General features: G+C 51.5%; 1 protein-coding gene across 1 annotated transcript; it reads left to right on the forward strand.

Annotated features, from left to right (window-relative positions):
* Nucleotides 1-2,779: 2,779 nt before the first annotated feature.
* On the forward strand, nucleotides 2,780-11,046 carry ELOA (elongin A; the record flags this gene model as incomplete). The annotated part of the gene is made up of 10 exons (XM_084274154.1): nucleotides 2,780-2,872; nucleotides 3,468-3,586; nucleotides 4,526-5,732; nucleotides 6,977-7,091; nucleotides 7,431-7,586; nucleotides 8,160-8,257; nucleotides 8,520-8,700; nucleotides 9,225-9,336; nucleotides 9,605-9,756; nucleotides 10,213-11,046. 10 exons carry the CDS (start codon nucleotides 2,780-2,782, stop codon nucleotides 10,272-10,274), a joined length of 2,295 nt encoding a protein of 764 aa, XP_084130280.1. The 3' UTR covers nucleotides 10,275-11,046.
* Between the last annotated feature and the right edge of the window lie 1,885 nt (nucleotides 11,047-12,931).

The following is a 12,931-nucleotide window of genomic DNA, read 5'->3' on the forward strand; positions in this document are numbered from 1 at the left end:
GTGTATTTTCTGAGCACCTTCTTGTCTCAGAAAATGACTTCCAGCTCTTGTGTAGCAACTGTTTCCACTACAGTCCTGTAGCAGCTACAGCTTTGCCCTCTCAGCAGGACAAATCCACAGCACCTCTGGGTGCTGCCCCCACGTTATGCAATCTCCAGCCTTCAGTTTTCTTACCTCATCCTTTTGAAGTCTGTTATCAGTAGAGTGAAAGGATATTTGCCCCATATCACATACAACTCTCTATTGCCTTGCTGAAAAGTATGAAGTCTTAACATCCATTTTGGGTGAAAATCAAGCTGCTGTCACGAGGGAAGCTTTGGATGCTGCTGTAACAGTTTGGGAAGGGGCTGGTTTAGTTTGGTTTGTTGGGGTTTTTTCCATTTGTTGGGTTTTCTTCCATCAGAGAAGGTGCAGGCTCTGCTGTGGGACTGAGGGAAGGAGGAGTAAGGGAAACATGAGCGAAAGGGCATCCTCACAGACAGGCAGCTGTGCTGTGCTGCAGTGATGTGGTGGTGATGTGTGTTGTAGTGGTCTGGCTGACTTGGAGAGAAAGAAAACAACCTGCTCGTGGCGACCCAGACTTCATTGGAGCTGGAGCTTAGGGAGGTTTTTATGGTTTGTATCTTTTGACTCACTGAAACTCTGCTCTGGAGTGCTGCAGAAGAGCTTTCTCAGACCTGTTTCATGTGGTGTCCAGCAAGAGATGAGCCTGGTGTCTTCTCTCTGTTCCCTGGGCGTCTTTTTCTCCTAGGACGTGTAGGACCTCTGTTGTTTCTGAGGTGAGCTGCCAGATTTGAGTCTGCTTGGCTGGTTTTCAGCTGCAGGCAGTGGGGAGCACTCCCATCAGTGTGTTTCCAGGAGAAACACAGCTCAGAACTGCATCAGGCTCCTCTCACTCGGCGTGTTTCACACACGTGGACCCGTGGTCTGCAGAGGCCACGAGCAGAGCGAGGTGTTGCTGGGCTGTAGGAACACGGGTCCCAGGTAATCCCTACGCAGAGACAGTGTCAGTGTCACAGGGTTTGACAGCCTGGCCTGTCAGATAAGGGCAAAGGTAACCAAAGTGCCTTGTTTCCTGACAGTGTCTTTGGGATCTACCTCTCTGCTGGGAGCTCTGCTGGACTCTGTTAATTATGAACACGCAGGTGTGATGAGTGGAGGGGTCCAATTACTGACCTCAGTGGGTGTGGGATAAGGCAGGTCACTGTGATGTGTTCTGGATCAAGTGTGTGGGTCCCCTGGTCTCAAACCTCACTTCCCCTGCTATACAAAATCCAGAGGTGAGCTCTGCTGAGGATGACACTTTTCTCCTTGGAATTCAGCCCTAGAGGCAGCTGATAAGTAAAGAGGAAAAAGAGCTGTGCAAGATACTACGGTGGGGTGTAGCTAGAAAAGAATTGGGAATTCCCTGAATCCTGTGGGAGATTCCACGTTACCTGGAGGTTCCAACTCCAGGAGCCTGGAATTGCCAGCACAGAAGGCTGAGACCTGGCTGGCTGTGGATTCAGCACAGCTGGAACTGGTGTGTCCCTCCAGCATCCGAGGTGAAGAGTGTGGAGAGGCTGCTGGTATCAGTGTCGTGCTCTTGTAAAACAAGCAGGAGAAACCTGCAGTTGTGGCACAGAAGCCCCAAATCCAGCTGAGACAGGGTTGTGGTGTCTGGTGAACAGAAACTGTCCTGGGGTTCTGCTGAAGCTGGGTGAAGCCTTATCTCTGCATTGAGGAGGGTTTTCTCTCTGGAAGTGGTAGCACTCCTCAGATAGGTTAAAAGAACAGATTTCCTTCAGAAGGAAGGCAGCCTCTGAACCCCTCTGATCCCTGTGCAGTGGAAGCAGGGGTGACTGGGATAGCTCAGGCCATGAGCACAGTGCTTTAAAGAGAGGATCTGGATCAGGGACAGCCCTTTCTCCAGCACACAGCACAGCCCTGCTGAGCAAAGCCTGGGCTGTAGAGGGGCTGTAGTAATGGCAGTGCTGACGAGGTGGGTTTGTGGCTGGAGCTGAGCTGTGGGAAGCTACCTGGGGGGCAGCGTTGCTGTGGGGGTCTCGGTGAAGCAGTGTCCCAGCCCACCTGGGTGGCAGAGGTACAAGCCTGTCCCCTTCACTTGCAGCCTGGCTGCAAGTTGGAGAGAGCTCCTTTTCCCTCCCTGGCCTGTGGAGCAGCTGTGTGCTGTGTCAGTCTCTCTTGGCAGTGTTGGTGTGGGGAGAAAACTTATTTCAGTGGTCTGTGGCAAAGGGAAGGAGAAGATGGGGATGAGAGGCAGTAGCTGTGGAAGGGCCTTTCCAGCCTGTGGCTGAGAGGAGAGAGCCTGTCAGCACCACTGACAGAGTGGAGGATCCATAGGGGAGATGCAGTTCCCTCTTCACTCTTCAGAGCATCCAGAGATCTACCCTGCCTCAGTGTCTACCTTGCATAACTGGGAAGGATTCATTTTTTTCCCCTCCTTTCAGTGAGTGATGTGATTCTCAGCATCATTTTCTGAGAGTCCCAAGCTTCAGAGTCCTTTCCCCACCATGCTGTGCAGCCCAGTTCTTGTCTCTGTGCTGATGCTTTAAGGCAAAGGACAAGGTGTGAAGAAAGCATTAATATTTGCAAGCACTTCAGGATTCTCAGATGAGCCCTTGTAAGCAAAGGGCCCTTGTGTTCAGCTGCTCAGGAGCTTGATTTGCAGCAGGACACTGGCTGGCTGCCACTCAGATCTTTCTAACAAGCTCCAGAATTGGAGAACTCCAACAAGTGCAGAATTTTCTTCCTTTCTAATCTCAGTCTGTGGTTCAGCATGACAAGTCTGAACGCTTCCTTCTTGTCTCTGCAGCTGCTGAAAAGTCTGAAGAGGCTGTCTGAGTTGCCCATCACCGTCGACATTCTTGTGGTAAGAGCTGTGAAATCTCTCACCGTGTCTGTCAGTCGCGGGGGTAACCTGTTTGTTGAGGAATCGCTGGTTTCCCTGGAGTGAGGTGGCTGGCCTCAGCCACCTGCTACAGCCCAGGAGTGATTGTGACACAGCCACAGAGAAGGAGCGTGGCAGAGCAAGTGTGAAGCCCTGGAGGACGGTCTGTCACCCTCAGTTCTCCCAGCAGCTTAACGCTCGCCTGGGATACGAGAGTCGGAGCAGTTCTTAACTGACTCAGCATCAGATTAGGAAATGCTGATCCTGAAAATCACTAGTGACTTCAGTCTTCAAACTTAACCAGGAATCATGGTAAATACTAGCTTGGCTTAGTGATAGGAGTAATTAACGTTTGAGGTGGAGTGAAGTCTACTTTGATTGATGAAAATGTAGTAAACAGTGTGATACCTGCTGAAAATGTGGTATGTTGTGTAATCTCTCTGCTGTTAGATCAAGGAAGTTCATTCCCTAGCAGCCACTGGTAGTGGGATAACTGTATTGGCTTTAGAAGTTCAGCAGAGGGGAGAAAGCTGACTGCTTGGCTGCAATTCATTCCTGTCTTGGCTCTCTCCTGAAGGAGACGGGTGTTGGGAAGACTGTGAACAGCTTACGGAAACACGAGCTGGTGGGAGACTTTGCAAAGAGTCTCGTATCCAGGTGGAAGAAGCTGGTGCCAGTGTCCCAGGAGCCAGACAGGTAAGTGACCCTGTTTGCTTATCACAGAACCATAAGGGGTTGGAAGGGACCTCAGGAGATCATCAGGTCCAACCCCCTGACCCATAGGCTGTACTGTGTTGTTGTGGTGGAGATGACACAGTTCTCTGACCAAGGGAACGAAGAGAAGGCTCTGGAAAAACTCGTAACACTAACAGTGTGCTAACTCTGCCTGGGGTTTTTGCCTTGTTTTGGCATAAACTTCCTGCCTGGGCTAGCCACAGAGCGCTGGGCTGCTGATGGAGGCAGTTCTGTGGGGAAAAGGAGGGACTGATTTCTCAAGCATCTGCAGTTTGCTGCAGAGATTAAACAGCAGATGCCAGAAAAGGGCCCTTAACAGAGCGAGACGTGCAGTCTGCTTGCTGCTGGTTCTGTGATGCTAAAGGCAGGAAGTTCCAGGCCCAAGTGAAGGAAGTGGTTTGCTTTGAAAGAAGGCTGTTAGGTGCAAAAACCCTCTGGAGCCTGGAAGCTCTTGCTAGCCAGTACGTTGTTGACCGCAGCTTTGTTAGTACCCAGCAGTGACATCGCTTGGATGTTGATGTGGGTGATCAAGACCCCATTGATCATGATAATTTTGATGCCTGTGGTCTCCCTGTGTGTTTAACTGGGGGACATGTTTCCCATAGGCAAAGTGCAGCCAGGAGTGTGTGGGCAGGGAGAAGTCCCCTGTGTGCTTGTCCCTTCTTCCCAGTGCACTGTGGAGTCTCAAGTCCTAATAAAACACTGAGTAACTCCTGTGCTAGAGATGCAGTTTCTAAATCCCTGAGTGTTGCTGAGAGAATTAGTGGTATTCCTGCCACAAAACTACCAAATACAACATTGGTCTTCTGTAAGAGAGGTTCCTGTCCACGTGGTCCTTGGAGTTGATGTTTTTTTCATTCATACTGGGAAGTTTTCATCCATCTTATTTAATCCTTGCAGAAACAACCTAGACCCTGAAGACCGTGACTGTGAGAGGAGCAGCTCAAGCAAAAGACATCAAGAATCCTCCTTCAGAGAGGATGAGGATCCTGACCAGGAGTATCCAGAACACTTCCAGCCTTCTTGCAGCCAGTCTTATAGCCCAGATCATAGGGAAAAGAAGTCCAAAAGGTATCCTAGGCCTGATAGAGCCCATGAGACTTACGGCTATAGCAGCCACGAAGGGAAGAGTTGGGGCAGATCTTCCCCGGTGCTCTCCTCAGATCAGGAGTACTCGGACTATGGACAAGCTGTGTCACCTGAGCCAAGTGAGAGCCCTCAGGATATGTACACAGACCCTTATGGCTCTGAGGAGCAGGAAGAACCGGCAGGATTGAATCGGAAAGCAGTCAGTAAAGGCCCCAGCTTTCAGGAGAAGCTGGGAGGAGGCCGGGAGAAGAACCCTAGTGAGTTCTGTGACAAAGGGAACGTGAGTCGAGGCAAAGAGCACAAGTCTTCTCACAAGAAGCAGCGAGTTGATGGCAGAGGGGAGGACAGGACCTTCAGCCCAGAAAGATTGCACAAGAGCTCTTTGAAAGAGCAGCTCCGAGAAGCCCCCGCGGCTGGGGACAGCAAGGAGAAGCAGAGGCTGTCAGATGGTGCCAAGAAAGAGAAGAATCGAGAAAGCAGCACCCCCAGAAAGGAGAAGTCTCATCTGTTGCCACACTTGGATGAGCCTCTGGACAACCACGTTAAAAAGCAAAAGCATCGGGACTCTGAGAAAAGCAGATCGGAGAAGCCCAAGCTGAGCCTGGAGAGCTCGAACCCAGAGCGGGAGAAGCGGAAAGCTGAGCCTGACTCAAACAGGGTGAAAGACAAGGGGGGTTCTGGGAACTTAAAGTCTGCAGAGGGGAAGCGCAAAGTGTCTGACCCGGACAGAAAACCAGCGGGCCTTTCCTCCAGCTTTGGGGAGGGGGAAGCGGAGGATGAGTTTGAACAGCCTACCATGTCCTTCGAGTCGTACCTCAGCTACGACCAGCCCCAGAAGAAGAAAAAGAAAGTGGTCAAAGCCTCTGTGCCAGCTGGGGAGAAGGACCGGGGACACAGCAAGCAGAACGGAGCCAAAGCCAGCGCCACCAGCTCGGCCTCCAGCCGCAAGAGTCCCAGCCACAAGCGAACAGGCGAGAAACGGGCGGAGAAGGAACCGGAGTCGCCCAAACCAAAGAGGGTAAGGGGCTGGATGAGCTGGAAGTGGACACAGCCAACTGGGCCAGCTGCTCTTGGTCCTCAGCCATCTGGGGCTTGTTAGTTTTGCCCTTGGAGGTGCTGGGCTGCGCCCTGCCCCAGGCTGTGCTTGCAGTGCTCACTGGTATCCGGGACTCCCGGCTCCTGCTGGGAGTCGCCGTGTGTCTCCAGTGTCCCCAGTGTCACTGTGGTGTGGGAGCAGAACTGCTGGAGACGTGGGTGAAGAGGGAGGGAGAGGGCAAGAGAGATGCAATAGGGAAACCCCTAATTATTAAAAAAATGGGGAAAATAAGAGAACCCCTTCAGCCAAATACTCCTATGAGAGCGTATCAGATGTGATTCGCCTGTTAAGCACGAGGAATATTTTTAGGTGTGAGTCAGCTCAGAATCAGGCCCAATACACAGCTCATCTCTACCTGCTAGCAAGGCTCCCCTGTCTCCCCTGAGTGTTTATGGCTCTCTAAGAGAGCCCACCTTATCTGTACCAGTTAACTCGACCTGTTGGTCTCCAGAAATGGGATAAACTGGGAGGATGGGTTTTAGTGTAGCTTGTTGCAGAATACTGACCTTCTTTTGTGAAGGCTTGAAACACCAGTGATGTTCATGTGTTCATTGCCACATGGGTGCCAGGGTTTTGTATATAAATAGAGGAGAACACGTAAAACCTTCTCTGCCTAATCTTTTTACTCAACTTTGAAAGGCTTTGCTCCTCAAAAAGGGTTTTTTTATAATCTTTGAGGCATTTTAAAATCCCACTCTCAGTCTGATAAAACTTTGACACTAGGCACTCAGGCTTCCCTCAGGTGGTGTGGTTCCTCTCCCCTCCACCACTGTTGAGTGTTTTTCAGGCACTGGGGAGGAGGAGAAAAGACAGAATGGGAAAATAAGAGCTTGAGATTAAGGAAGTATTCCCACCAGCTTTCTCCTCTGTTTTTTCCACAGTTCTTTGTGTTATTAATGTGACTGGTGTCCTTCAGTGCTCAGCTAGCAGGTTAGAGGTAGGGATGGCTTTTACTGGAGGGAGCTGGGTCATTCAGATCTTAGACAGAGCCAGGGTACCGTGGCAGGAGTGCAGCCACCCCCTGAGGCTGGTTCTGGTGCAAGCTGATCAGCGGTGAGTGGCTTAATCAGCATCTCAAAATGCAGTTCAGTGCTGCTTGTCTGCTGGCAGGTTGTAACCTCCTCCTGTGTTCTTGGCTTGCTTACATGTACGTGCTCTCCTTCCAGATAATTCTAGATGTGGTACCAACGTTACCAGACATCCCACTGCCCCCGATCCAGGCCAATTACCGCCCTCTTCCTTCAATCGAGTCCATCACCTGCTCCCAGACAAAAAGGAAAGGTACGTCGGGTCTGAAATGGGCTCTGGCCACTGTTTGTGGGAGGGAGTGGATGCTGACTGGGTTCAAGTCTTTCTGTTGTGGTCTGGTGTCCTGCCTCTGATGCCTGGAGCCCCGGTAGCTCCTTTCTCACGTGCTGTAGCAGGAATGACAAAGAACCTTTGTTGAGCCTTTTTGAGGCTTGGGCTTTGGACTTGCCTTTCTTGGACTAGATTGCAGTCTCTCAGAGAAGACTTGTCCCTGTAGGTTGCTTTCCAGTGACTGCAGTTTGTGTCCCTCTGCCCTCTGTCAGGTTGGGCCCTTCTCTGTTCCCTCCTTACTCCACGTGTTTCACTCCACAGCAGTGTCCTCACCCGTTGAAGAGAGCGAAGCGGGTTTTACAGGCCGGCGGTTGAATTCAAAGATGCAAGTGTATTCAGGCTCCAAAACTGCCTACCTCCCCAAGATGATGTCTCTGTATCAGCAGTGCATCAGAGTCCTCAGTAACAACATTGACTGTAAGTACCCTTCCTCGGCTCTGTAAGTCCTGCTGTTGCCGTACAGGTATGCTGACACCTGTGTGTGTGTGTCCTGGGAACACCTGGCACGTGTTGCAAGGCAAAGTGTTGTGGGACAGATCATAGAATCATAGACTGGTCTGAGTTGGGAGGGACCCAAAGGATCACAGAGCTCCAACCCCCTGCCACAGGCAGGGACACCAACCTCCAGGCCTGGAGCTACACAAGGTTGCCCAGGGCCCCATCCAACCTGACCATGAACACCCCCAGGGACGGGGCACCCACCCCCTCTCTGGGCAGCCTGAAAGCTCAGCTTCTGCAGGAATCAGCAGGCAGAGTCCTTTCCAGGAGCACTAAAGTACTGGAAATGGTGGTAAACAGAGCAGACACCCCTTAACTGGGAGGTACTGGTGCCTACTGACTCACCAGAGCTGCTGGTTCCCTTCTCCTTCCCTCGTGTTGTGCAGCGTCGTGCAGTGCTGCTGCTTTTTCCACTGCATTTCAAGGTGTGAAGCCCTTTCCTCAGCCAGGGAGGAACAGGATAACTACTCTGTGCATCTCGCTTCTCTCTAGCCATCTTTGAAGTGGGTGGAGTCCCTTTCACAGTGCTGGAGCCAGTGTTGGAGAAATGCACCCCGGAGCAGCTGTATCGCATCGAGGAGTGTAATCATGTGAGTGCCTGGGCCTGGGGAAGGGGCGGTGATGTGGGAGAGATGGTCTGTCCCCATCTGCAGTAGCAGCAAAGAACAATGCTCTTTACAACAACAGGTGGGGTCTGCTAATCCCAAATTCCTGGCTTTGCCATCTGCCCATCTTTGGCTGCCCCTGAGCTGAATTGCTCTCTGGTATTCCAGTGACACCGGCAGTAGTGCTGAGGAAGAGGGGTGTGAAGGTGTCAGGAGGGATCCCAGCTTACGTGTGGGTTTGTCTCAGGTACTTATTGAGGACACAGATCAACTGTGGCACAATCACTGCCTGCGAGACTTCAAGAATGAGAAGCCAGAGGAGTTTGAGTCCTGGAGGGAAATGTACCTGCGGCTCCACGACGCGCGCGAGCAGCGGCTGCTGATGTTAGCACGGAACATCGGCTCAGCTCACGCCAACAAACCCAAAGGTAGAGTAGGGCTGAACTATCAGAGAGGGGTCTGGGAAGGCTGCTGGGATTGTCTTTGTCAGGGGAAGATCTTCTGGAGTGGCTGGTTTGGGGCTAGTCCAGTTTAGGAGTTGCTGAACTCTGTTCTTTTTGGTGGCTGCTGTTTATTGGCTTGGCAGGGTCCTGATTCCATGTGCAGTGTTGCTGCTGCAGACTGGACACAGCAGTGTTTTACAGCAAGAACATGGAGAACTGCAGAGTCCCCTCCTGTCCTAGTAGAGTGGCTTCTACATGCTGGGCTGAATAATACCAAGGTGGAGGGAAGTGTACCTGCTCTTTGGTGAACACAATGAGAAGTTCTGAGCTGGTGGTCGGACTTCTCACAGCCCGTGTTGCGACCGCAGGAGTTTCAGATCCTGGGGAGGAGCGCTGGCACGGCTGGGTTGGGGAGAGGTGGCTGGAGCTTGCTGTAAGAAGACAAGCACCTAGGAGCCTTGTTCACAAGAGGCTGGATCTCAGCAGTGTCTCCCTCTGGTCTCCTACAGGTAGAGTGGCCAAAATGGCATTTGTGAACTCTGCAGCGAAGCCCCCTCGGGATGTACGGCGGAGGCAGGAGAAGTTTGGAACAGGAGGACCTCTTCTGCCAGGGAAGACCAAGTGAGTGGCTGCTCAGTAGCACCTGCTGTCCAGGGCCTCTTTTCCTGTGGGATCCTCCTGCCAGCTTCTCCCTGAAGCAGATACTGCATGTCCACAGGGTCCTTTGGCCCTGAAACTTGTCACTGTCATAGGTTCTTTCTTGCTGGGAAGGTTGGAGATGCTGGTCACCGCTGGTTCCATGTGGTAGCAGAGGTGGCTTTGTGTCTGAAGAACTGCATCCAGCCCCAGTGACCTCATTACAGAGGTGCCTGTCCCATCTCTGTTTCAGAATCAAACCAGTCCTGTACACAGCTGGCAAAAGCCACGCTCGGGTGAGCGAGGAGCAGTCCTATGACGGGCCCAGCACCAGCAGCGCCCACTCTGTCCCATCTTCAGGTAGCACCTTCTCCTCCTACGACCCCAGGAAACCACCAGTGAAGAGTAAGTACAAACCCCAGGAGACCCCTGTGATCTCCTAGAGCTTCTCCTTTACAAACACAGGAATCTGCTGCTGCTGCAGGGAAATGCAGGCTGCGCAGGAGGCTTGAAATGTCTGATTGCACCTGCCTGCCCAGTGCTGATCGTGTCAGCCTGGCCTTAATGGCCCTAAGGAGGCAGCAGCCCTGCCTTGTCTGGCTGGCTGTTTGGAGCAATGAAATTGTAGTGCAGCACCCTTGGGAAGGAAACAGGGAGAGCTGAAGCAGAGAACTCTGTTCTCACAGTGCAGGAAGCTGAGTGGGCTCTCCTCAGTCTTTAACCTGTGATCAGAGAGCACACCGTCCACCTTGGGGCTGCAGCTGGGATTGCTCTCTGTTCCTGGAGTCTCTGACTGTTGCTTTAACACGTGGGGGGTTGTTTGGATTATTTTTTAATATTATCAATTGTTCTCTGTTGCAGAAATTGCACCCATGATGGCAAAGACTATCAAAGCTTTCAAGAACAGGTTCTCTCGGAGATAAGTTTGCAGTGCAGATCTGGGACTGTCCCTGGCGCTGGGGAGTGGCACTGAAGGAGGAGAAGGTACCCAAACAGCCCTTTTCTTTGAACTCTTTGGAGGCTGCAGCTGCTGGGAGAAGCTTCCACCTGCACAAGACGACAGCACAGTATTTTATCTTCTATTCTGGTCCCATTCTCAGTGTCAAGCCCCCTCTTCCCCCCCTGCCCTTACCATCCTGTTTCTGGCTGTGCCATCCCTCACAAGAAGGGTGCACAGAATCTCCCAACACCAGAAAATGTGAAGTCTTGGCACCTGCTGAGAGTGGAAGATCCAGAGACTATTTACTATTTAACCTTTTAATAAATTATAAGATGGTTTTAATTAATATTTTGCCCCTCTTTCCTGCTGGTATTATTTATGTTGCTCCCAGTAGTCTCTGCCCTCCCAGTGCAGTGCTTGGGCCAGTGTCTGTGTGACTTGAGCTGGCAGGCATCCCTCTGTCTGAGTGGACACTGGGTATCACAGGAGTCTCTCCTCCTGATCTGGTACTTGCTGGGCCTGAAGTCCCACCTGGTCTCTGGGGGACAGGTAGGACCCATTTCCTCATCCATCCCTTGGCAAGCACGTCAGGTCCTGAGGCTTTGCTCTCTACTTGTGTATGTTAATAAAGTCTTAGCTCTTGACCTCCTCTCTGCTGTTACTGTAGATCTTGTACAGATGCTTATGTTGTTGTGCAGGGATGCCAAGAGCCACTGGGGACTTTTTCTCTGCTGCTGTTGTCTTCTGCTGGCTACTGGGAATAAAACTGCAAGGGGTTTGGGGAGAAATTTTCCTGTGCACCAAGTCAGATTAATTACTTTTTATTTTTTTTTGAGAGAGAAAAATGTCTCTGAAATTTAAAGTGTTTTTTTAAATATCAATGATGGCATTGATTTGCCTCTTTTAGTGGAAAGAAGGAATACTTTTATCCTGTTTTCTGTGTGGAATCAGGAAGGATTTTATTTCCAGTTTGGAGCTGGTGCTTAAATCCTGTCTGGTCCCTGTTCTGTTTTCCTCAGCACTGTCTTTGGAAAAAGCAAGGATTTTAGTCTTTGAATGTGAAACCCCTTGAGTGGGGTTGGAAGGAAGGGAGTAAAGGGAATCATGTGCGTACTGCATAGCAGGGGGTCAGAAAGCTTGGTTGTACTTGATGTCTGAGGAACTGGAGCCCTGGGGGGACAGGGTGTGCGATGCTGGGGGCCGTGGAGTGTGAGGAGCAGTGACAGCTCCTTGGGGGAGCTTGTCAGGAGCTGTGAGGGGTGTGGGATTCCAGGTGGAGTCGCTGAGGAGAGCCAGACACCAGCTAGGCACCCACTGTGGTGACTGCTGCTGCCTGTGGGTTACAAACCTCTCTGGAGGTGATGCAGGGCAGAGGATGGAGCTGGGTAGACCCAGGTCATGTGGAGAGCAAGATGCTCCATAGTGCTCAGAGGTCTGATCGCAGGCAGGAGAGATCCTCCTGTTCCAAGCCATAGCTGTTGCCCTAGGATTTTGCTGTCTTACTGGAGGAGATGCTGGTAGGGGCTGCTGTTGGTGGTGGAAGCTCTTGAGAAGCTCTGCTGCTGCTTTCTGCAGCTGCCAAATCCTGAACCAGTGGCTGTGTCCTGTGTGCACTGCCTGGGGGGGAAACCTTGCTGTGAAGAGCCCCCCTAGAAAAAAACCCCTGTATGCTTCTGGTTTCTGTTTGGTTTCTTTCTTTTCTCTTCCCTTTTGTTGAAGCCATTCTGAACACCTGTCTCTTGGTCTGTTCTTATTTTGAAGGTCTTGGAAAAACGTTCTCAGCCTCTCACGTGCTGTAAGTTTGTTACAGTCCCAGATGCTTTAATGTTACCCTGCAGCATTTCAGTGTGTGTTGTGCTGTACAGTAATGGCTCCTTACTCTTGCATTTTTGCTGTATTTAATTTTGCTGTATTTTTAATTAGATAACAATATATTCTCTTCTGCTGACCGTTGTGCTACCATTTATTCCTCCTCTGTACTCGGGGTAGGGGCAGAGGGGAGGGAAGAGGGAGCCTGGAGCAGAGGATCTGTGTGAGGTCTGAGAACAAGCTCTGGCACTGCTAAACTGCCACTTAATGAATACTACAGCTCGCTCCTCTGGGGAGGGTATTGCTCAAAGCATTGCCCAGAGGGGGTGATGCACCTTCCCTCTCCCAGCAGCCTCTTTGCTCCAGGCTTTGCCAACTGTGTCTGTACTTTAGTGTAGCTGGATTGCAGGACAGGGGGACATACAGACCCCACACAGAGACCAGCAGCTGTGGCACTGGGTCTGAATTGGTTTCGTGGATCCCACTGGTCCTGGGACTGATGTCAACTGTGCCACCTTCCCTCCTCTTCCTCAGACACTAAACCCACATGGCTGGAAGAGCTGGGCACCAGAGGAGGGTTGTTACTTTCTGAGACACAAACACAACAAGGCCTAGGGGGGAGTGCTTGCTCTGGTCCCAGGCCCTGGGCTGAGACTGGTGCAATGTTTTGTGTGACACTACACACGAAGGACCTGGCAGAGCTGCCTCTTCCCCCCTCTGCATCCCACTGGGGGTGGGATGAGCAACGTGGGCAGGAGGGGGGTGACTGACTTGCATTTGTATTCTGGTCCCTGACTGTGTATATACAATTTTCTATGTTCCTTTTTTTTG

The sequence above is a fragment of the Gallinula chloropus genome (genome assembly GCF_964237585.1).
Source record: "Gallinula chloropus genome assembly, chromosome: 22".
NCBI classification, from domain to species: Eukaryota; Metazoa; Chordata; class Aves; order Gruiformes; family Rallidae; genus Gallinula; species Gallinula chloropus.